At 41.6% G+C, this 21,256-nt stretch overlaps 2 protein-coding genes across 8 annotated transcripts in view; one reads left to right on the top strand and one right to left on the bottom strand.

Annotated features, from left to right (window-relative positions):
* Positions 1-239: 239 nt before the first annotated feature.
* On the bottom strand, positions 240-2,554 carry s1pr4 (sphingosine-1-phosphate receptor 4). Its single transcript, XM_072388689.1, has 2 exons — positions 2,497-2,554; positions 240-1,868 (listed from the first exon to the last, which is right to left on the bottom strand). Exon 2 carries the CDS (start codon positions 1,716-1,718, stop codon positions 474-476), a length of 1,245 nt encoding a protein of 414 aa, XP_072244790.1. The 5' UTR covers positions 1,719-1,868; positions 2,497-2,554; the 3' UTR covers positions 240-473.
* Positions 2,555-7,901: 5,347 nt separating this feature from the next.
* LOC140311909 (myosin IXB) overlaps positions 7,902-21,256 on the top strand; it is a 50,961-nt gene continuing 37,606 nt past the window's right edge. For 6 of the 7 annotated variants that reach the window (XM_072389501.1, XM_072389503.1, XM_072389500.1 and 3 more), the window contains exon 1: positions 7,903-8,353. The gene's annotated coding sequence lies outside the window, so the exon portion shown is untranslated. Of the gene's footprint in view, positions 8,354-21,256 lie in introns of all 7 variants that reach the window. The other variant, XM_072389504.1, reaches the window with a different exon arrangement.

Genomic DNA, 21,256 nt, shown 5'->3' with positions numbered 1-21,256 from the left:
TCTGCAGTACTACTTATTGAGGACAATTTAAATGTATATGTTACACAAAATATACTTTATTTTTAGTTTCACCAGGTTTTATACAAAATTACATTAACCTACAAAACACGCTTTTATTTGGACAATAAATCTGCTTTTAAAATTCATTCAAATAAATCAGGAATGTCAAAAGTAAGTATAAGTATACAATGTACATACACAATACAATTGTAAGTAAGTATACAGTACAGTATATCTACACAGTAAGTATGCATGCATTTACAAAATGAATGTACTTTGATGCAGAACATTTCCAGATTTTGTGATATTCTTGCTAACTCACATTTTTAAGGATAAATTCATGTTTCAACAAGGTATTCTTACAGTATGTCATCATCAGTGCAGTTAACATTCAAGCCTAAACTGAGAGGAAATGGTTAGATGTGTATCAATGCACACAGATCTGTTTGCTTGGGAGGGGAGCACACTGTGGTTTAACCACTTGAAACTGACAGGCAGCTGGTCGTGGTGCTCAGTCTACATTTTCGGTGTGCCTTGCGAGGCTTGGTTGGGGTTGAGGGTGGAGAGGCCACACTGAGATTCCTGATCTTACTAAAACTGTTTCTCAGACTGTCCCTCCTGCTCTCTGACGTGCTGCTGGTCTCCTTGGAAGTGAACGTGTCTGGGTGACAGAGGCCAACTCTCAGGCAGCAGCTACACAGAAGCCCAGCAATAGCCTTCCTCATGTCACTGCTGCCCAGGGCGTAGATGATGGGGTTCAGGCCAGAGTTGAGGACAGCCAAGGAGATGCAAAAGTCAGCGCTGAGCAGCAGCACACACTGCCGGGAAGCACAGAAGAAATCGACCAGTAACAGCAGGAACAGTGGCCCCCAGCAGAGCAGGAAAACCCCGACAATGGTGATAACAGTTTTTAGTAAAGCCAAGGAGCGTTTCCGGCTCCGGTGAGGACCCAACTGGGTACTCTTGTGTACGTGGCAGTAGATGGCACCGTAGAGCACTCCGATAGCTACGAGGATGAGGAAGAAGATGATGAGAGAGAAAAATATGTAGGTTTTTGAGTAAAGAGGGAGAAGTGTGGAGCATCCATCCAGACTGCACACACAGTTCCATCCTAGCAAAGGGAGAAAGCCAATGACCAGCGCAAAAACCCAGCAAAGAGCCACCAAGCCATAGATCCGATAGTATGTCTTCCTAGTTGACTTATGAGGCAGTGGTTTCATCATAGTGGTGTAACGCTCTACAGCAATCAGTAGCAAACTGAATATGGAGGCTGCCAGGGCCACAAACAGCATGCCCTCCCTGAAGAGCCAGAGAGCAGGAGTGAGGTGGAACGTCTTGCTACCAGACATACAAATGTTGACCACATAGGCTGCACCAGTGAGGAGATCACTGAGAGTGATGTTAGCTATGCAGACATAAACCCAGCGACGGCTGTGGCGGATGCGGGAGATGACAGCCATCAGCACCAGGAAATTCTCTAGAATGATGAGCACGCTGAAGAAGAGGAAAACAGCCATGGAGATGTTGATGTGGCTCTGGGTGTTTGAGATGGTCCTGTTCTGCAGACGGCCGGTGTGATTGTAATGCCGCAGGATCACATGGTTTACCTCTGGAGCTGGAGCTGTAGCATTAGGTATAGTGGTGTTGCTTGGGTAGCTGGGTAAGTGGTACAAATGGGGACAGGAGGAGGGGGACGTGAGGGAGGCGAGGACATTCATGGCGACAGCTGAACCAGGAAAGATTGAGGCTGCTGGTGACTAAACTGAGCTGGTACGAGCTGCACAGGAATTAGTGTGAAACTCCTGTGATCGAACAGGCTATGAGCACACTCTAACCAGTGGAGCTGCGTATCTGTGCACAACACACACCTGAGATGAAAAAAAGAACAATTTCAGTTTATATAAGAAGAAAGCCAGTAAAGCAAGTCTTCCTGGCTCTCAAACTAAACCTCAGTCAGTTTAAAAGGCATCATTTAAATGCCTCCCACATGTGCTACAATCTCCACCTAGCTGCGGTTAGGACAGGATGAGTGAGCAGCGAGGGCATTTAAATCACCACATGACAGAAATAGACTTATTGTTTTTGTGAAGAATGCAGGAAAATGCAAGATTTAAATTCCAAGGCAGTAAGTAATGCATGCAGATTGTTTTCACTACGATAAATCATTGTCAAATTGAAAAAAGATGACTAACTTTTTTTTTTCTCATAAAACTGTAGTAGTTACCATCCATCATTCTCAATAAACCAAAATTCAGTTTAAGATTCTTTTTTTCCCTTCAGGTTTTAATTATTTTGAATTAAATCTGAGCAAGGAAAAAAAAAAAGTATTTTCAACATAAAGTTTGAACTTCATACCACATAAAATGATAAAGTATTCAAAATATTTGACATTTTATCCACACAGAGCATTCCTATCATTAACATATGATATGAGTTTAACAGCAGGCATTTATGTGAGATGCAGAATGAGGTGAATGTGCAGTGGATAGTACTCACTCTGGCTGCTGGTGGTGATGCTGAGTGTGCGACAAGCTAGCTGTCGCTGACTGCAGATTTTTGCAGCACATTTGATAGGGAAGTAAGCCAACTCACCACACCCAACAAACACACTCAAGCAAATGCACATGCAACAGAGAGATCGCCATCCCCTCTGTTTCATCACCTTATAAAAAGACAGCAACTTTGAGAATTCCACTGCGTCAAAACATTTCACAATCACAGATGTCAAGTGTTATTCAGCCACTTCTTTCAAAGATATCTAAAAAACAAGTCACTTCACCTGTACACTCAGATCATCCTTTTTCCCAGAATCTTGCACAGGTGCTGCCACGAATACATGTTATGTAGTATTACTGACCCTATGACCCTATGATAACTAATGCGGGAAAAGCTCTTTCAAAACAAGCCACTTTTGAACAGTTGTAAATGTTTCTCGTAGTAACATGACTCAATATTTTTAAGGATGTGTGGAAAGACTCTCACTTGCCCTTACAATGGTACTTTCTCAAGGCATTACAAAAGCCTAAATTTGTATTCTTTTTTTTTTCTTCACAATATTACTGTGAGAAAAACAGGAGCTCCCAATCAAATGCAAAGTGACCCCTCCCTGCAGATAGAGGGGTTTCATATATCTCGTCACACAGCTGTGGGTGCCGCTATGGGTTTGAAGGCCACAGTCATGCAGCTCACATCGTAGTCTTATTTCCACCATGCATGGGACACTTAACTTCAATGATCCCCCAACCAAACTAATGACAGCTGAATGAGATGCCGCGCAAGCTCCAGAAAGTGGTGCCAGACCCCAAAATCAAGAGACCATCTTCAAATATGAGCAAAACCAGAGCTCGTAGATGAGTAAATTCGCCCTTCACCGTGGAGTTATGATTATATATTTCAATCTTCCAACAAAGCAAGCTGTAATTGTGTCACTGCATCGTAATTATCATTCATCAAGACTGGAATAGAATGTCATTTGTAACCTCCAGCCTGAATAAAACCAAGCCAGTGTTGATGCATTTAAAAGCAGATGTCCCCTTTCATGCTGAGTGAGTAATTGTTTCAGAAATTCAAACAGAGAGTGAGTTTTATGTGGCATATATATCTCCTTAAAAAGGAAGACTCTCATTTGCATAGTGTCTCCATTTAACAGCAACACAAAACTGTGCATAAAATGATTACTTCAAAAAAAAGCATAGCTCTTCATACTGTGAGACATCTGACCTACATTGTGTGTGACTGCAACGAGGCACATAATTTTCTCCCCATGAAACTTAAGTTGTTGATTTCTGACACGACTTCTGCTTTTCAGTCTTGAAATGTAAATGTAGGGCAAACGTGTGTAAAAAGGCACACATATTTTAGCTTATTTATTCATTTATTTAAGGCATTGTGGCAAGTTGTGTTGACGGAAAATGAATTGAGGAAAAAACAAAGCTACAGCCCCCAAAGGTGTAAAAAACACCCAAGACTGTTGGAAACGCCCTTACCCTGAAATATAACTTCAAATCTGCTGTAACCACAAGGTTTGATGCCTTAACCACAAGTGTTCGTGTGTGTGTGCGTGCGTGGTTGGGTGTGTGTATGTGTGTGCATGTGTGTTTCAATGAAAAGCAGAACAAGACAGTCTTTTGCTGTAGTGGATTTTGATAAGATTGCACTCTGAGGTGTGTCCAGTGATGTAGCTTTCCAGATATAACCCAAAAAAAGGGTCTTTTATATCAGCCTGTCGCTGTTTGCTGTGGGCGAAAGGCAGAGCCTGTACACTGTTTGAAGGTCTATCATTGGACGAACTCCTCCAACAGTCATCTGTTTACAGAGAGAAAATCAAAACCAACACACGAGTTTGATCATGAGACACACAGGTTATCAACCATTAATGGTTACACTTGTCTAAGTTAACAAAATGTTGCATGTTCATTCATCATTTCATCACAGAAATGTCATATCAGTGAAAAGCAGAGTTGCACCTTGATATTGCACTTATGGAAACTATGGAGAATACAGAAGATTGTGATGAGTACACTGGTGCCACAAATGAAGTCTGCAGCATTGGGAAATGTTGCATGTAAGAATGATGTCAAAACACCACAGTGAGAACTTAGTTGCCCAAACAAATGACCCAAAAATCTCTTATACTCTAGATCCAAAAGCAAGTATTTGATTATCCATTATTGCCGCACACAAGGACATTAATATCGTAACAACGGGACTTCAGTGATGTGCTCTAGTGTTTTTATTAGCATTGTTGCAAAAGCATGTTCCATTTAAAAATGTCAGCCCATGCAAGAAGACGAGTCAATGTCCTCAAAAAACCCAAAGCTCTTTCAATAATTTAGACGTGCATTATTTAAATGTGCATTTACTAATTCCTTTCAAACCTCACAAAAGCTGACAGATGCAAAGCTCTGTGTTAATGGTGCACTCAAAGCAATGGTCATAACCATGTGCACACAGTCAGAAGTTGAGTAATCTTATGTAAGGCAGCCTTTTTGGAGTGGAAATCCAACTTGTGGGATGCTCCCGTTTAAAATCTCCTACTGGGAAATAAGTTCACTGTGAGTTGAGTCAGGAAAGAACAAACAAGCAAACAGTCTGAATTGATTAAGACTAAAATCTTGCTCTGAAACTGAAAATAAAACCATGCAGACGGTTGACTCACCGTGACAAACATACACTTTATTGCTGCCTTGCAGAGCTGGTGTTGACATGTTAACAAACACTTATAGAAAATGCACCGCAGCACTAGTGCTTCAGCAGAACACATTGTAGGTTCATTAATTCCTAATATGAGAACTATTGATTAGGATCACATTAAACATTAACAGAAACCTCCTCCCTTCCTGTTATTGGTCTCAAATATCGGCGTTCATTGTGTGCTGTGGGAAAAACAGAAACCGATCACAACTGTCTGATAAAAAGATAACTGGGGCTCATTGCAGCAGCGCTCCATTTGTAGAAAGGTCACGCCAACTCTTTTTTTCCTTTTTGTTATGGTGCACTGATGTTGCTAACTCAGTCCAGTCTGTTCGCTGAAAATGACTCACTGTCTGGTGGTGAGAGGGCAACACCTGGTGGTCACAAAGTAGGATTACAGTCATTTTCCTGCCGATAATAAAACATCCAGGCAGACCACTAATTTCAATATTGATTGTTTTGTCCTTAGAGAATCATGGTTATGGTTACAGCAACTACCCTGTGTCTGTCTGTCTGTCTGTGTGTGCGCGCGCGCGCTGAACTGTAAATCACAACGTCATCTCCGTATGTTTTGGACAGTTATGGTTGCAATCATAGTGGATTTAAATTTTGGTTACCTTTGCATCTCATACTGACGGAGGTCAGTACAAATGTAGCATCCGTCCTTATTCTATACCCCCTTAATCCGTCGGTCGGGTCTCGGGGGGGCTGGAGCCCATCCCAGCAGTCATCGGGTGAGAGGCAGGGTACACCCTGGGCAGGTCGCCAGTCCATCACAGGGCCACACAGAGACAAACGAGACACACAACCATACACGCTCACACTCACTCCTAAAGACAATTTTAGAGACACTAATTAACCTAACATGCATGTTTTTGGACGGTGGGAGGAAGCCGGAGTACCCATACAAAACGCATACAAATGTAGCATATTAGAAATATTTATGATTGAAACTAAAGAGTGCTGTTGGCTTTTAATGTTTTTACTGGTTTACTTGTAGCAGAGGTAAAACTGACAAAACATATTCGGAAGAGGTCAAATTCAGCAGTGATCACCATTCAATAAACAGCTGGCAAACCATCAATATCGCAAAGAAATAGTGGTTGAAGGAGTATTCGTAGGCTTTAGTTAAGTAAAGGAAAAAAAACTTAGATTGCAAGAAGAACTTCTGTTCTGTGTGGCCTGAAGGTAGAAGCACTCAGTGAAGCTATTATAGATTGCAATGATTCTCAGACTGGGTGTTGGAACCCCCAGGAGGTCATAAAATAATTTGTGGTGTGTGCCAAATGGTTGTTGTTGAAAAACAGGATTATAATGTGAAAATAACACATTTTAGAAAGGGGGGTGGATTATAGACGTGACATCACCAATATCAGTTATATAATTTGCGTTAGAATGTATTTTAATTAGTGTCTTCGCCGTGTTCACCGTGCACATGATGGTGTCTGATATTCATGTCATTACACCATTATCACTGCTGCATTATAACAGTGTTATTCTGCTGATGTAATCGATGGTCTTTGAACATGTTATATATCAGACTGTGGGTAACTACATTTTTCTTCAACATTTAATCCACAGATTATTTTCTCAGCGAACTGATTGTTTGGTTTGTCACAAAAAAACAACAAAAAGTCTCAGAACTCAAAGTGACGGTAATGCTCGATTTGTGCAAACGGCCGCACAAAAGGGCTGGGAAGTATTTTTTAAAATGTAACAAAACTTTAAATCTGCAGTTCGTTTTATTTGTTTGAACCTTCACATAACAGATACAGCTATAATGATTTATTCCAGAATTTGATTCCAGCGACAACTTAAAAAGAGTTTGGAGGGAGGAAAAGAAAGACAGAAAAGTTTGTATGATGTATGAGTAAGTGAGCAACACTGATCTGGAAGATCCAGATTAAGTACTGACAGGTGAGAGTGTTATTTTCAAGCAAAGATGGGCGATGGCCTGCGACTTTAAGCAAAATTGCAAAGAGCCTTTGTCTTCCAACATCTGCAGACTATAATATTGAGTCTGGTGGGCTTGGCTGCATGTAAGTTTCATGTCTCTCTACCCACTTTCTTGTCAAATTACTTTCAAATAAAGACCACCAGTGCCAAAAAAAAAACGGAGCCGACCTTGCAATCAGAGATGAATATGAGTCCGTATTAATGAAGAAGTCTTATATCGACTCAGTGCAGAACACAAGCTTATGTCAGAAATATCTCAGTGTTGTCCTATCTCTGTCGATGCATTTAACTTCTGTATTTCTATTTTGTCTTGATTAATATCTCACTCAACACGCACACATGCGTCACTTTGTAAAAACACACAGCTCCTGTTCTTTTCCTTTTAACTTCGGCACCATAATTCCAAATAAAGCAGATCGTGATGGCACTTTTTGTGTTGTTTGATTTGTATAAGATGGTCTATGTCCACGGCCATATATTCTATTTTCCACATAAATAAAAAAAATGCCTGAAACCTCTCCGCTGTTTTGCATGTGGTGGGTAACAATGAAACGACAGTGGTGTTTTTCTTTCTTGCTTACTTTTTTTTTGTTAACTCCTGAATCAGTCTGTGAAGATCAGTAACAGAGAGCCAATGCCCTCCTGCAGTGCCACCGCTTTAAACCAGCAGGGGGCGCTGTGGTGCAACAAACGTCTGTGAGCAACAGGGTGCCTTCATTGTATGGAATCTGCCTTTTTCCTCAACTTTTTTTTTCTCTCACTGCTCAGACCGCTGCTGTTATTAAGGCAAGGAGAAAGGAAGTAGCGACAGGCTAGCTGGTTAGCCGGTCTGAGACCACGGGCTGTTAGAAAACAGTGGACTTTTGAGCCAACTGTTCCACGGAAGCGACAATTCGACATTTAATATAAGCGTTAAAGGAGGATGCGATTTATTTGTCGTTACGTTTCCACGTTGTTTCCACCCCGCTTTCAAACCTTCAAACTGACTCAACGCTGAGCTTTGTCTGGGGGGGGGGACTCAGCCGTTGTTAGCCAGCTTCAAACAAGTCACTCTGGTTTCTATGAAAGGAGAAAACAAGGAAACAACTTAAGAAAAAAAAAAGCTGCGACGTGGTCAGAAATTAAATTTTTCAGCAGTCTGTTGAATCGCGGGGACTGCAGTTTAGGATTACACCCAGAACAATGAGACGAACAGCCGGGAAAGGTACGTTACGAGTATATAATAAATACTCTGCTTCAACTCTGGGTTTGCTTTTTGTTTTTTGACTATGTACGTTTGAGTAGATATTTTAGTGGCAAAGTTCATCTTAAAACGAGTGAGTTTACTGTTGAATGGTGTGGCACTTTTTTTTTTTAATGGCTACCAGGCACTATGTTGACAGAGCGGTTATATGAGGTTATTGTGAAGCAGCTTGTGACGTTAACCCCTTTGGGTCCTTAGTTTGAACGGTGTTTAGACGAAGTTGAGCTAAATAACGGGTCACTTTGTCTGAATGTCGGTGATTAGTAACAGCAGCGTGGTCTCCTGCTCGGTCACTGGCACATTGTGGCTGCATAGTTGCAGTCAGTGTGAGAATGAGCTTGAGAATGTAGGCTGACTTGTTGCAGGGGGCAATGTCTCCAGGCCCTTGGGCAAATTGTGACAAACCCTCATGACAGTGGGCAGTTGTTTTTGTTTGACTGAGCACTTTAATTTCAGTAAAGGGTTTTGTAATTGGTGCAGACCTGACAGAAATCCAGCCAGGACTGTTTAGAAGAAGAGGCAAGTGCATCTTAACAAAATTACCAGTTTATAGTAACTGATATTTTGTACCCTGCATAGGGCAACATTTGTGGCTGAGGACAGCTATGATTGCTAGTGATATGTGGACGAGTAAAAAGCAGCAACAATGAAGATAAACAGAGAACTGGGAGGCATATTGATAAAGTCTTTTACCCTGCTATTAAGCTTAAATATTGTGCCCACCCCCCACCACCACCACAACAGACATAACAACTGCATTGCAACTGTCTAGCATTTCTATACTTTCCCGACTATCTGACTGAGTAATATCAGAAATGACTGCTTCTGTCTACTCAAGTTTACTGTTCATGTTTGCAATTGTGTGAAATGTGTCACCTTGTTTACTCAGGGTGATGTTGGTGAGTTTTTTTTTTTTAACATGTCCTTTATGCAACTGTTTCCTAATGTTGGCTAATGTCATAAAAATAACACATAAGTTACCCACACTGATTTGATTTGATTGATTTATGCTGCTGCTGGTTCTTTCATAGGATTACCCAGTAGTACATGACTAACATATGGATGATTGGGGGGGGAACATTCACACATAATCACATTAAAATCCCTCACAATGACACTGCACCCGGATGTTTCTCTCTCTGCTCGTTTCCCTCTTGCCGTTTCTCCAATTTATTCTTTGCTGAACAGTGGCCTCGCTTGTCGGGGATTTCTTCTTGCAACAGTAATATTTTTACATTTCCTGAAGGCCACATGTTCAGACTCAGGCCTTCAGGAATGGATTTGAATAAACAATGAAACAGAAAAGTGGGAAACAATCTATATCGCCTGATGGATGGTTTAGAAATGTACAATGAAATGACCACTTGTTGTCATAGGGTTACAATAAAGAACAGAAATAGGTAGGGAACCAACTTTGTAGTGCTGTAATTGCATTTCACCTTAATTGCCATTTTATGGGGAGCTTTCAGTTTTGTTTTTTTAATGAATTATCACTCTTTGTTTAGGGTAGGTTTTAATGGGTTGTGTAGTAAAGTTTTCCTGATGATTGCGAAAACACAAACTGCATCTCAGTAACAAGTTGAGCGTGTCCTCACGACCTCGAAAAGTAATACTTTCGTATTAAACGAATTAAAGTGCAAACTCCCTATTGTGGAGCCATAATGGAGCACCTTGTAATTTAGTCAGAACAGCTCTGTGTGTAATGTGATGACACTAAAGCAGATTGGAGCACAAGTGACTACATTCTTGAGTTGTCATGGGGAAAGTGAATGACACAGGAGACGTATGGCGCTGTTGTGGCTGTGTGCATCTGTAAGCTTAACTGTGTGCATCTGTAAGCTTGGCTGTGTGCATCTGTAAGCTTAACTGTGTGCATCTGTAAGCTTGGCTGTGTGTAGGTGCCCACCAAGCATTAACACATTCAATGGACTTTCGTTCCAATATACTGTATTCAGAGTAGAATTCGTGCATCAGCCTCTCATGGTAAGCTTAAAGATTCAGTTCCATCTATTAAAATCCTTCCTGTTTACTGGTTTGTTGTGCAAGCTATTTAAAAATGTATAAGCGAAGAGGTGGGTTATAGATTTAGATACAAGGGGCATAATGCGCTCTAAACAGGCATAGAATAGCTTATTTCAAACAAACTCTCCTCAGTATGTTATAGTATAGCATCCACAACACCGCAGTGTTGTATTTTAACCTTCTCAAAGTGCTTCAGAAGACTCGGACAGCCCACAGAGTGGCTCACTGCCATCTTTTGAAAGAAAAGGACCATATGGCCCCCTGCTAATGGTTTGTATTCTGCGAGCCCCACTACAGATCTGTGACAGTGGTTGAGGATAAGAAGGGGGGAGGGGTGGACATACCAGTTGCCCTGCAGCTCAGCTTTAAGTTTAACTGTTGACACGTCCTGGTGGATGTAATTGTGTGAAACTGTGGATCATAAAGTAGTAAACCGCCTCAATCTTAGCTGTGCCTCCGTCTCACCGAATACACTTAAGGAGCCTCATTTGCATTTATTTGCCTCCGCTACATCTCACCAGAGTAGACTTCTTTCTCACAGACACCTCTTACAAGTTCACAGAGCTGTCTCATCTACAAAATACATGACCTCTGCATTGTTATATGCAAGCTTTTTTTTTTAATGCTCTGGGTCTCTTGCTGACTATCAACGAGAAACCACATAAGAGGAACTTCTGTTGTATCGTAATGCAATGCTAATCAAGCAAGTTGCTTTGCTATGACACGACAACCACAGCCAACATGTTGGTGCACAAAAGTGTCCCTTGAAATCAAGTGGTAGGTGAAGGTTGATAAAGATGCTGCACTGCTTATTTCGACACTGATGGAATGTGAAGTGACGTAGTCCCAGTGTGGTCAGCTACATATGAGCATGTTATTTTTAAATGATGACTTAAAAAGTGCGGGGGCTGTTTTCATTTTGTAGACAGCAAATGAACCTTTGTGGTGGTTGCAACAGATCTGTCGACAGCTCCATCTGTGTTTCTTATCTAAAGTGTTTTCAGGGTTGAGTGTGCGGGGTTTCTTCTTTTTTTTTTTTTTTTCTACAATTACTGGGGAAACTTCAGTTTCTCGCAACTGCTTTTTGAATCACGAACTGTGTGGGAGATTTTGTTAAAATGGGTGCAGAATGTGACTGAACTTTTCTGGTTTTACAGATGAAACAAAAACGCCCTTTGTAGCGGTGTTCTTCTAAGTTCAGTTTTACGGGAGTTTCTGTGCTCTTTCTTTGACTTTTAGCCTCAGAATCTGACAAATTGAGATCTCTGACAGAACAAGGGCAGAGCAACAGTTTGAGCTATTTTGTTCTGTGGCAGCACGCTGATAACAAGTCCCTCAGCAGCATGTGTTGTCTCTATGAGCAGCTGGTGCACTTGACTATGTAGGCTACCTGCAGAAGGAGGCAGACATCTGCAGCCCCATGGCTTTAAAATCAGCCTCACGATGTTGAATTGAACTGCAATGTCGACTGCCTGAAGACAGAAACAACACTATCATTAGATCACTAAGTGGTGGACAGATTTAAGATGTTTTTACCCATGAACACTGGTGAATGTTAGTAGAATCGCATGCAGTAGTCCGTGCTCATGCCTGTTTCTCTGCTGGAGATGCTTTCTTACAACAGGAAATAGTTAAGAGCTCACTTGATGAGGCTGATGAGACGCCGGTCTCATCTGTCATGATGACTGTGTTTGTGTTGATAAATGATTGATCTAGGAAGTTGTTCGCATTGTTTCCAGGATTTTTCTTTTTTTCTTGGACTGGAGGCGAAAAGGTGTGTGAATATTGACTATACGATGAATGATTTTGTTTTACTGCATTTAGTTGATATGTTGTCCCGCAAAATCCTGTTTAAAAATGGAAGCTGATCATGTCTCGGAGAGTCTATTCCTTATCGAGGTGCAGTGAAAGGTTCATGGCGAAGGGCTTGGAAAGAACAGTCAGACTTGTACAGGCTTGTGTTTCTAGTTACGTGGGTACTTATCAGGAAAATGTCTCTGCTCTCAGCTACTTACACTACAGCAGAGGAAATAGGACTGGCTGGGCTCGGTGTCACTCTGCCTCTCGTAACCTGTGTGTTTAGGTGCTTCAATACCGCTAAATGACCTGTCAGCGAGGCGCAGAAAAAGCTTCATCTCCACGTCTTGTCAGGAGACGTTGACAGACGATTTGTAAAAGTTGTGATTGGTCAAACCGGACATTCTCAGTCGGTATTAACCATTCACTCGGTACAGCAAGCTGGATAGATTTATGAAGTTGGTGGAAGGGACGAATGGAAAGAAGGAGGTCAGGAAGAAGAAATGGGACACCAGTATGCATACGTGTGTGCTTTTGTGTACGTACAGTGTGCGAGTGCTTAGTTTAGTGCTGTTGCAGGAATACTCCAGGGTTTGCTTTTCTGTGCCAAGAGATTGAGAAAGAATAGCCTAACGTTCTGCAGAGACTGCTAACCTAATTGTGCAGTGGGAAGTCTTTGCCATGTAGAGACTGAACCAGGTGGCAAGCAAGCAAACAAAAGTCATGGAAGTTTAGAGGGGGAAGAGTGGTAGTGTTTTGATTCCACAAAGTCCTTAGTAACTCTCCTAAAATGCTCTTTCAATGCGGTTACATGAATTTATGGGCTTTATAAATAGATCCAGCAGTAATGAAAGGGTATAAGTGAGGAAAAGGCACAGTGGCTGTTAAAGGATGGCCTACTTAGACTGAATTTGTTTGTTATGCCTTAGTCCTCACTTAGCAATCTCAGACACATCACGTCAAAGTGATTGAGAACCAAACATGATCGTGATTAGGATTGTTCCAAATCTAGATGTTTACATTCTGAGTATCGGCTCAGATATAAGTCATAGGTTAAACTAAAATATACAAGTCAAGAATTTTCCAGAGTGAAGGGAAAAGGAAAAGTACGTCAACGCCACTGAAGACGCATTTAACCACTTCATGGCAGCTTGTGCACAGGGAGGTTTGTGTTGAATTTAGTTAGCATCTTTTATATTTCTCACTGTTTTGGGTGTAGTCCCTTAATATTCTTCCAATTACCTGGTATTCATCTCATGGCTTTTTCAGTTTTTGGGTGTTCATACTTTATTTATGTCGCTCTCTCTTCTTTCCAGTGAGAAACAGAAGCCCCACGCCAGCATCAGTTATCAAACGCTCAGTAATGAGAACACACAAAATCGGTTCCACAATAGTTTGACATCTTTTTCGTAATTCTAATACCTGATCCTCCCTTTAACGTGTCTGTTGATACAGACTGATTTCTCGATGGTTGTGGGGGAATTTAATGAGCCTCCCATTTTGTCCTCTCTGTGGTCACTGATCCTATCCCTTGACTTTGGATTATGGGCAAAGACGAGGCACACCCTGAGGCTCTAGTTGCTGTTACTCTGCACCATAGTGTAAAATGTAATCATCAGGCACAGGCCATGACTAATAAGAGCCGGTCACATGCACTATGTTGAGTGTATCCCACTATTTAGCTATCTTTCTTACATCTCAGTTTCTCCATGCTTACCTGTGCTGTATGCTAACTGGCAGGTTCAGTTAATTAGTTTGGAAACTAATGTTTGAAATATCTAAAACCTTGTAAGTTAAAAACAATCCTCATGTGCTTTATTTGTGTCTATGATTAAACCACAGATATCACATAACAGCCACATTGAACTGACAGTGAATTCTTTAATTGTTGAGTGACTGTAAAACACCATAGATATGAGTTTGCTTGAAGGCTCATAAATGTATACCCGATAATGTTATTATTATTGTTTTGTGCACATTATGTGACAGTTAGCTTTGTATGACATCTATGGAGTAACCCTGCACTTTATCCCAGTTGAAAAAAAGATTTAGGTTTAGGAACGTTTTGAGTGCCCAAAAGAAAAAAAGATAAGAGAGCAGATATCTTTGGAAGAGGGTGGTAATCTTGTCTTGCAAAGGGTGGCAAGTGGAGGGAGCGATAATTATGGGGGTGGCCGTTGCTCAGGAGGAAGAGCTGGCACCTACCAATCGGAAGGTCAGTGGTTCGACTTCGGTTTCCCGTGGCTACGTGTCAAAGTGACCTTGGATAAAACACTAAACCCCACGTTGCCTACCATCGGTGAATGAATGCGTATGAATGCATAGACTGGAGCACTGGCTAAGATGTGAATGTGTTGTGTTAAAGCGCTTTGAGTGGTCAACTAGAAAAGCTGTGTACAAGTACAGTCTATTTACACATGCACAGAGTCGATATTATCGCATTAAAAATGCAACAACTCCTCAGTCAGTCCGATGTTTGGTCGCCTTTGATGTACATTCGCCATCTGGACATATCAATACACGGCATGAGTTTTCAGCAGTTTGGGTTTAAATCCCAATGTGCTGACTGCAGCTGAACCTGACCGCTGGATGCCTGAAGGGCTGTGAAGAGTGACAAGAAAAGTGAAAGAGAAAAAGCCAAGGAAAGAAGAGTCCAGACAAGGGAGGCACGGGAGGGGAAGGAGATGGAAAGAAAGAAAGAAAGAAAGAAAGAAAGAAAGAAAGAAAGAAAGAAACAAGCTGAAGGTTCAAGGAGAAAGAGAGGGAGCAGGAAGAGTTGACCTTGGCTATGTGCTCACTATTGGCTAAGCTCCACTCTGTTCTGTTTGTTTTTGCTCTATTTTTACCATTCAGTCTGGCTCTAGTCACTGATGAATGACTCCACATGCAAGTTAGATTTCATCTGTCAGAAATCATTCAGGATGTGTGGGCCAGGTAGTTCAGGGGCAGTATGAAAAAGATCATAAAAGACAGAAAACATTAAGCCTTTTAGAAAATGGCCTTATTGGTCATGTCTTATTCAATGTGGGTTTCTTACGGAGTTGAAAAAGCAGCCTCATTCTGTTTTGAAATTACTGTCCATTCCACTTCTTTAAAGATGTGCAGAAAGTTGAATTCACAAAAGAAATGATTCTAAGCCTGACATGTTGGAGGACCGCGGCCCTTTCTAATATGTCGTCATCTACACGTCGGTGCGTTCATTTGCCGTACATTAGCGGGACACACCGTTCTCCCATTCACATCCTACCTTCTACAAACTCTTTGCACTTCATCTTGTTGTTGCTATTTGTTTTAATTTAAAGTTTAGGCGTGTATAAATACCTGCAGAGGAAACTGGGCCTTTATGCCTCATTAGCTGGGTTAAATCCCACTTTCTTCCAGCTACCTGAGTTGTACGCCTCCAAATATGATCACTATTGAGATGAAGGGCTATGATTTTGTATTGGGGGGGGGGGGTTCTAGACTGGCAGTGGGAGTAAGGGAATTTGAATAAGTATGTAGTTGGTGCTGTATAGTACTATTCTGGTCTTACAATGGAGTCATGTGTTTGGGAAGTGTTTTTAGTGCTGGATAGCCCACATGGGTGAGTGTGTACAATAATCCCCTCTGTCTGCCTCCTTCCCCTCACTTCCTTTTCTCCTCTCTTCCTGATTTCTGTCTGCAGCTGCCTCACATCTCAAGATCACATACCGTATGTGTGATTGTGGTTTATCAAGCTAAATGGGGAGGAAGTGTTTCCTGGTCTGGATCTTAAGCAGCGACTAATATCAAATACACATGGTGTATCAAACACGCATGAATCAAACAAACTTATGCCAGTTTTAGACGTTGTATCTATTTTAATGGACACAATTAAGAGCATCTGCTCAAAACAACCCATGATGATCAATATGCAACCATTTTACTAATCTCTTCTCATGGCCCAACTCAGAATAATCGTGACCTTTATGTTATTGTACTTAAATCTCACCAAATCCTATGTAGAACTCAAACTAGAAGCGGCTTCTACAAATCAATAGATAGTAATCACTCAGTCATATAGTTCTTTCAGTGTCCACGGACTAGTTAACAATGGTAGTTAACTCAGGCAATTCTTCATAACCCAGGTATATTAATAGATACTTAAAAAAAAAACTATGATATATTAGTTCCTCTATAATTCCCTAATGTCACTCAGCTTCCTGACAAGCTATCACTTGTCTGACACTATCTGACATTGAATGTCATTGTACTGGATTGGTGTTACGTTGTCCATCTGATAAATGTCTTAACAAAGACGATTAGCGTTAGATTTGTTGTTTCCAGTGTACTGTATTTGTCCGCTGCTGGTTTAAGCAAAGTTTTAGACCGGTAAGGCTTCAACGACTGCAATGGAAAATTCCTCAGAATCTCCTGTCACCATCAACCAGTATGGAATCCCAAAATGAGCCAGTTTTGCAAGCAGACTCTTCTGGGTTGCATTAAGTCATGCTATAGCCTCACTGCACTGTTGTATTTCCCATGAACATGCTGCTTTCAATCTAGAATGTAACTTATCGTGCTCATTCAAAACCTCTATTTCTCCCCACTGGTTGCTATGTGTTCTCTTGTCCGTGTGCTCATTTTAGATGAAAGAATCCTGGAACGTGAGTCTGTGCAGGGCAGACATTCGAGCCTGGGATTTTCTTTTGGTAAAATTTGCCTCAGCGTTTGCATGTGAGCTTCTCTTTGCTCTTTTAAAGGACTCTAAAAGAAGTTTTAAACTCAAACACTCAGAATATGTTGCTGTTCATTCAGCCCTGTTTTGGGCTTTCCACTTGAGTCACTGGAGCTTGACCTCTGGTATGACTCACTGGGTCACAGAATAGTAAAGAAGCACCATTTTTGCATTTTTGGGAAAAGAGAAACAAAAAAATCGGGTCATGGGATTTTATGGAAAGTAGCATTTCCTCAAGATTTGATTCTCCACTCTCTGTCTAAGGCATGGCATCTGGACTGAGTTTAAACATCAGTGCCAAATGTTAAGCGGTGGGGAGCTGCAGGGGATGACCGGTCGGGGGGGGTCGAAGGGAAGACGTTGGGGGTGGACTGTGTGATATGACAGGAGAGGTGGAGAGAAGGGAGCACACTGAAGGAACCACTTAAAAGTCCAGCATTACAGCTGTGGCAGATGGGTGTGAGACACGGGGGAGTAGTGTCAGGCCGTACCCGGCCTTTTGGATTACAAACCCACTGTGAAATGTACATGTAGTAAGCGTTTCGGAAAGCTGTGACTAAAAGTAATATTATATCGCCTCAAAAAAGGACAGAACAGCACAATGTAGAGAGGAGTGATGAAGCCATGGGTTTAAATAGTTAGAAATCAGGTTTGTCCAGGTTTTTCAGGTTTGCTTAAAGCAAGCCTGAACTACCATTGTGTTTGTTCTTCACTCAGCCTGGACTTATGTGCGTGTGATGTGGGGTCATGCCTTCCTCCGAGGGATGTCAAAGCAACAGCAGGCTGCTTTAGTTTGTCAATATATGACTCTGACACATGATATTGGGAGTGGGAGATCAATGCAGTGCGCTCAGATGGCCGTGCTGTAATTGATTAGCATTGTCCATCAAAGTTATGGTGATTTATTGGGTCAGACAACTGGCTACACTGCATTTAGCCATGGTTTGGAAAGCCTAAGCAGTCGCTGTCAAGGGAATGATGTCAAAGTGTTGTGCATCATTTATAGTTTGGAAGAAATTTGTGAACTCCAATAATGGATTTCACTGTTGTTTTGTTCCTTTTTAGCAGTCTACTTGTGGCAGAGCAGATAACTTTGACCAAGAATTCATTGAATGAATAGGCTAGTATCACCAAGTCAAAGACTGGAACCCTGTGGCTTTGCTCTCCTTTATGTTTCTCTTTAGTCGGAGGCAGCAGATGCTCCTCGGCTCTGGTTTTATTGTTCGTGGCTGGCCAGCCTCTGAGCTGACTTAAAGACAGAGACTGGGGGAGGAGATGAGCTTTAAGTGCCTTTTTCTGTTTCTCTTTCTCCTTTTTCTTTTACTATTTCTTCAGCTCTCTCTATCTGTGTTTGTTTTATTGAACTCAGTCGGTGCCTGTTGGATGAGTTCATTCCCTGTTTTCATATATCGGTTCCTTTAAACAAAAGCCTGCATGTTTAAATGGGCCACATGGCTCTAGTGGGAGGTTTCTGAACCATTCAGTCATTTTGGGTGGAACTGCACCTCCTAAAGAACCTCAGCCCTGAGGCTGATTTACCACCATTCAGCAGCAACAGGAGCAATATCTCTCCATCAGTGCATGTATGAATCTTTTAAAGAACGTAAGCCAAAAACCTCAGGAAGAACACATACAAAGAGACACACACACGTACGCTGTGAATCTGTCCCTCCCTAGCTTCAGCCTCGCATTGTGCCCAAGGGACAATGCCCAGCTCTTCTCATCTCCATTAGGTCATGCAGAGAGAGCTGTAGTGTTGATGGATACTTCAGTGGCCCCAGCTCCTTTTTCCCCGGGGAGAGGAAAAGAGCTCGGCCTACATCACTGCAGCCAGGCACACAGATGCTCCCTCGGAAATGTGTAAGTCGACCCGGGCATTTTAAAGTCTTTGAAATTCAGCGTGTGAAACAAAATGGTTGCATCCAACTTCAACACATATGTACATATTGCTCATCTTACTCCACCCCACAAAGCCTCCAGTAGGTCCATAATTATAAGCACACATTGTGTGAATTTTATTTATTTATTCATTCATTGATTGATTTTATTTACTCTTTTTACATCATATTTCCTAAAGCACAACAGATAGTCACAACTTAGTAGTTGCTTAGATGTAGCTTAGCTTAGCATTAGCACACCAGCACATCCAGTGCTCCATCTGTCAGCACAGGATGTGTTTTTGGCACAGCACTGAGCTGTAGGTCACTCATGATTTGCATACACAATCACTGTAGTTGTTTGTATAAAACGGAGGGAAAAGGACAAACAGCGCTGTTATGTTGTGTTTGTAAAAATCAGAATGATATACACTGGCGTGCCAGATGTGAGACGAATCAGTTTGAAAATATGTCTGTGCAGGCACATTTCAGAGCTGGATACTTACAAAGAAAGTAAAGTAAGTGGAAGCTAATTTTTCAGTTAAATTCAAAGTTCAGTTGCTGTTAAAACAAGGCCTACAAAACGCCATCAGCTGACTTATGAAAGCCAGTAGTGTTCGAAGCCTGGGTTGACCTATAATTTTCAGTGTTTTTCTTTAGACTTGTGTTGTTCAAACTAAGCCTTTTGCTCCCACCTTATGCCTTTGTTTACTGCTTATCCTCACTGCCTCTTCAGTTATCATTATTTTTTCTAATTTTTTGTTATTTGATGAAGTTAGTTAGTTTCTTTTGTTTGAAAACAAATGGAACAGCTGTCTCAATCTTATGGCGGTGTACAGAAATGATCAACGGAAGCGCTATAGTTCTATCGAGCTTCACAGTTTTTGAAACAAAAATCATATGATCCCGCTCTAGGGTTCTAATAACAGTACTGCTTGTGTCACGGTCATGTCTGTGACTAGTTCCATCATTGTTGCTGATTCATGAGAGGTGTCGGGAATCATCTTGTGGTGGCGTAACGGAATCCAGGGAGTCACTACATGATTGGCTCACAACACACACGGCTGACATCATAACTGGCTTCCTTTTCTGCATCGACTGTGTTTATATATATATATTAAAAAAAAGAAAAAAAAAGGCTAAGGCTAACGGAGCGTCAATCGGAGAGATAAAGAGAATTAAGATCGTAGAGCCGTGCATAGTATATTCCATTGGAAGTTCTTTGACTCTGCATGTGTCACTGGGTCATTCACTTCCTCCCTGATGCTTGAGTCAGGTGCTGGTGTCTCACCACTGACTGCTTTGCTCTGTTTATACAATCTGTTTGAGTATGAGCACATGTGTCGACCTTGGGAGGTCCATTAGGGAGAAAATTTACTGTCTGTAGCGCAGAGTGCAAGCATAACACTCAAGCCTCTTGCACATCTGTATTCGAGTTCATAAACCCTACAACGATTTGCCTTATAAAGGCAAAATATTTCTTTCCATTGGATATTAATTGGCACTCTAGACTTCGAGTCATTCCTGCTCTTGCATCATCTCTGGGTGGAGGTATTTGCTGTTTGCTTATACATAGGTGAGCATTACGTCGCTGGCTCACTTTTGCCACTGAGAGTCACATAAATTCCTGTGCTCCTGCCAACTCCAGCATCAGTTATGACTATGTGCTTGTTTTGCCCTGCTGTTTTTTTTTTTCAGATGGGCGTTAACTTAACTTTATACTTTATGTGATTGAACACAGAATTGCACTTTTCAATTAGTCAGAAATGTAGCGATTTAATGAGCAATAACGCCCAGCGTTAAAGGCACGGCTCGGTGAAATGTAGACCCCCAGACAACTGTCACTAATAGCTCCCCCGTGCTAGGAACGTGTGTGTGGTCTCAGCAAGAGAAAAAATAAACAGAAGAGAGACTTTTGCCTGTCTATAAAAGGTTTGGGCATGCTGTTATATCTGCCAGGAGGGAAACTACAGTAATCCCTTACAACTTACATTTACGCAAGAAAATAAATATAGCAAGACATTCACATCCTTTGTGTTTCTTTGCTTCTGCTGATGTATTTACCCATTTTCACTTCAAAGATATAGGTCATTTATAGGCTCATACTTTTGCATAAATGAGTGGTGTAGCTTTTCTTTGTGTAAAGTGGTACATGCAAGCCTATTTTCTTGCCAGGATAATGAGGGGTTTAGGTGGGATGAGGTTGGTTGGTTCAATAGGGATGAGCAGTACCTTCTTTTAATAAGAAATGTCAGCTTTAAGGAGCTTGTTAGTTGTTGATTCTTCCTCCTATCCACAGTAAGAAGGTACAGAGCCCACTCAGTTATAGTCTTGTGCTCTGCTGTCCCCCCCCATCAACCCCCAGTAAGCAGCTAAAGTGCCAGGCTAAGCCTACGCAAAGCAGACAACCCCGAGTCTTATCTGTGGAATGCTGGGCATCGTCACAGAGGATCTCCTCTGCGGGGAGGAAGC

This window comes from Leuresthes tenuis, unplaced genomic scaffold, assembly GCF_036924035.1.
Source record: "Leuresthes tenuis unplaced genomic scaffold, fLeuTen1.0.hap1 SCAF_7, whole genome shotgun sequence".
Classification (NCBI taxonomy): Eukaryota; Metazoa; Chordata; class Actinopteri; order Atheriniformes; family Atherinopsidae; genus Leuresthes; species Leuresthes tenuis.
This window is presented reverse-complemented; position numbering and strand designations above follow the sequence as displayed.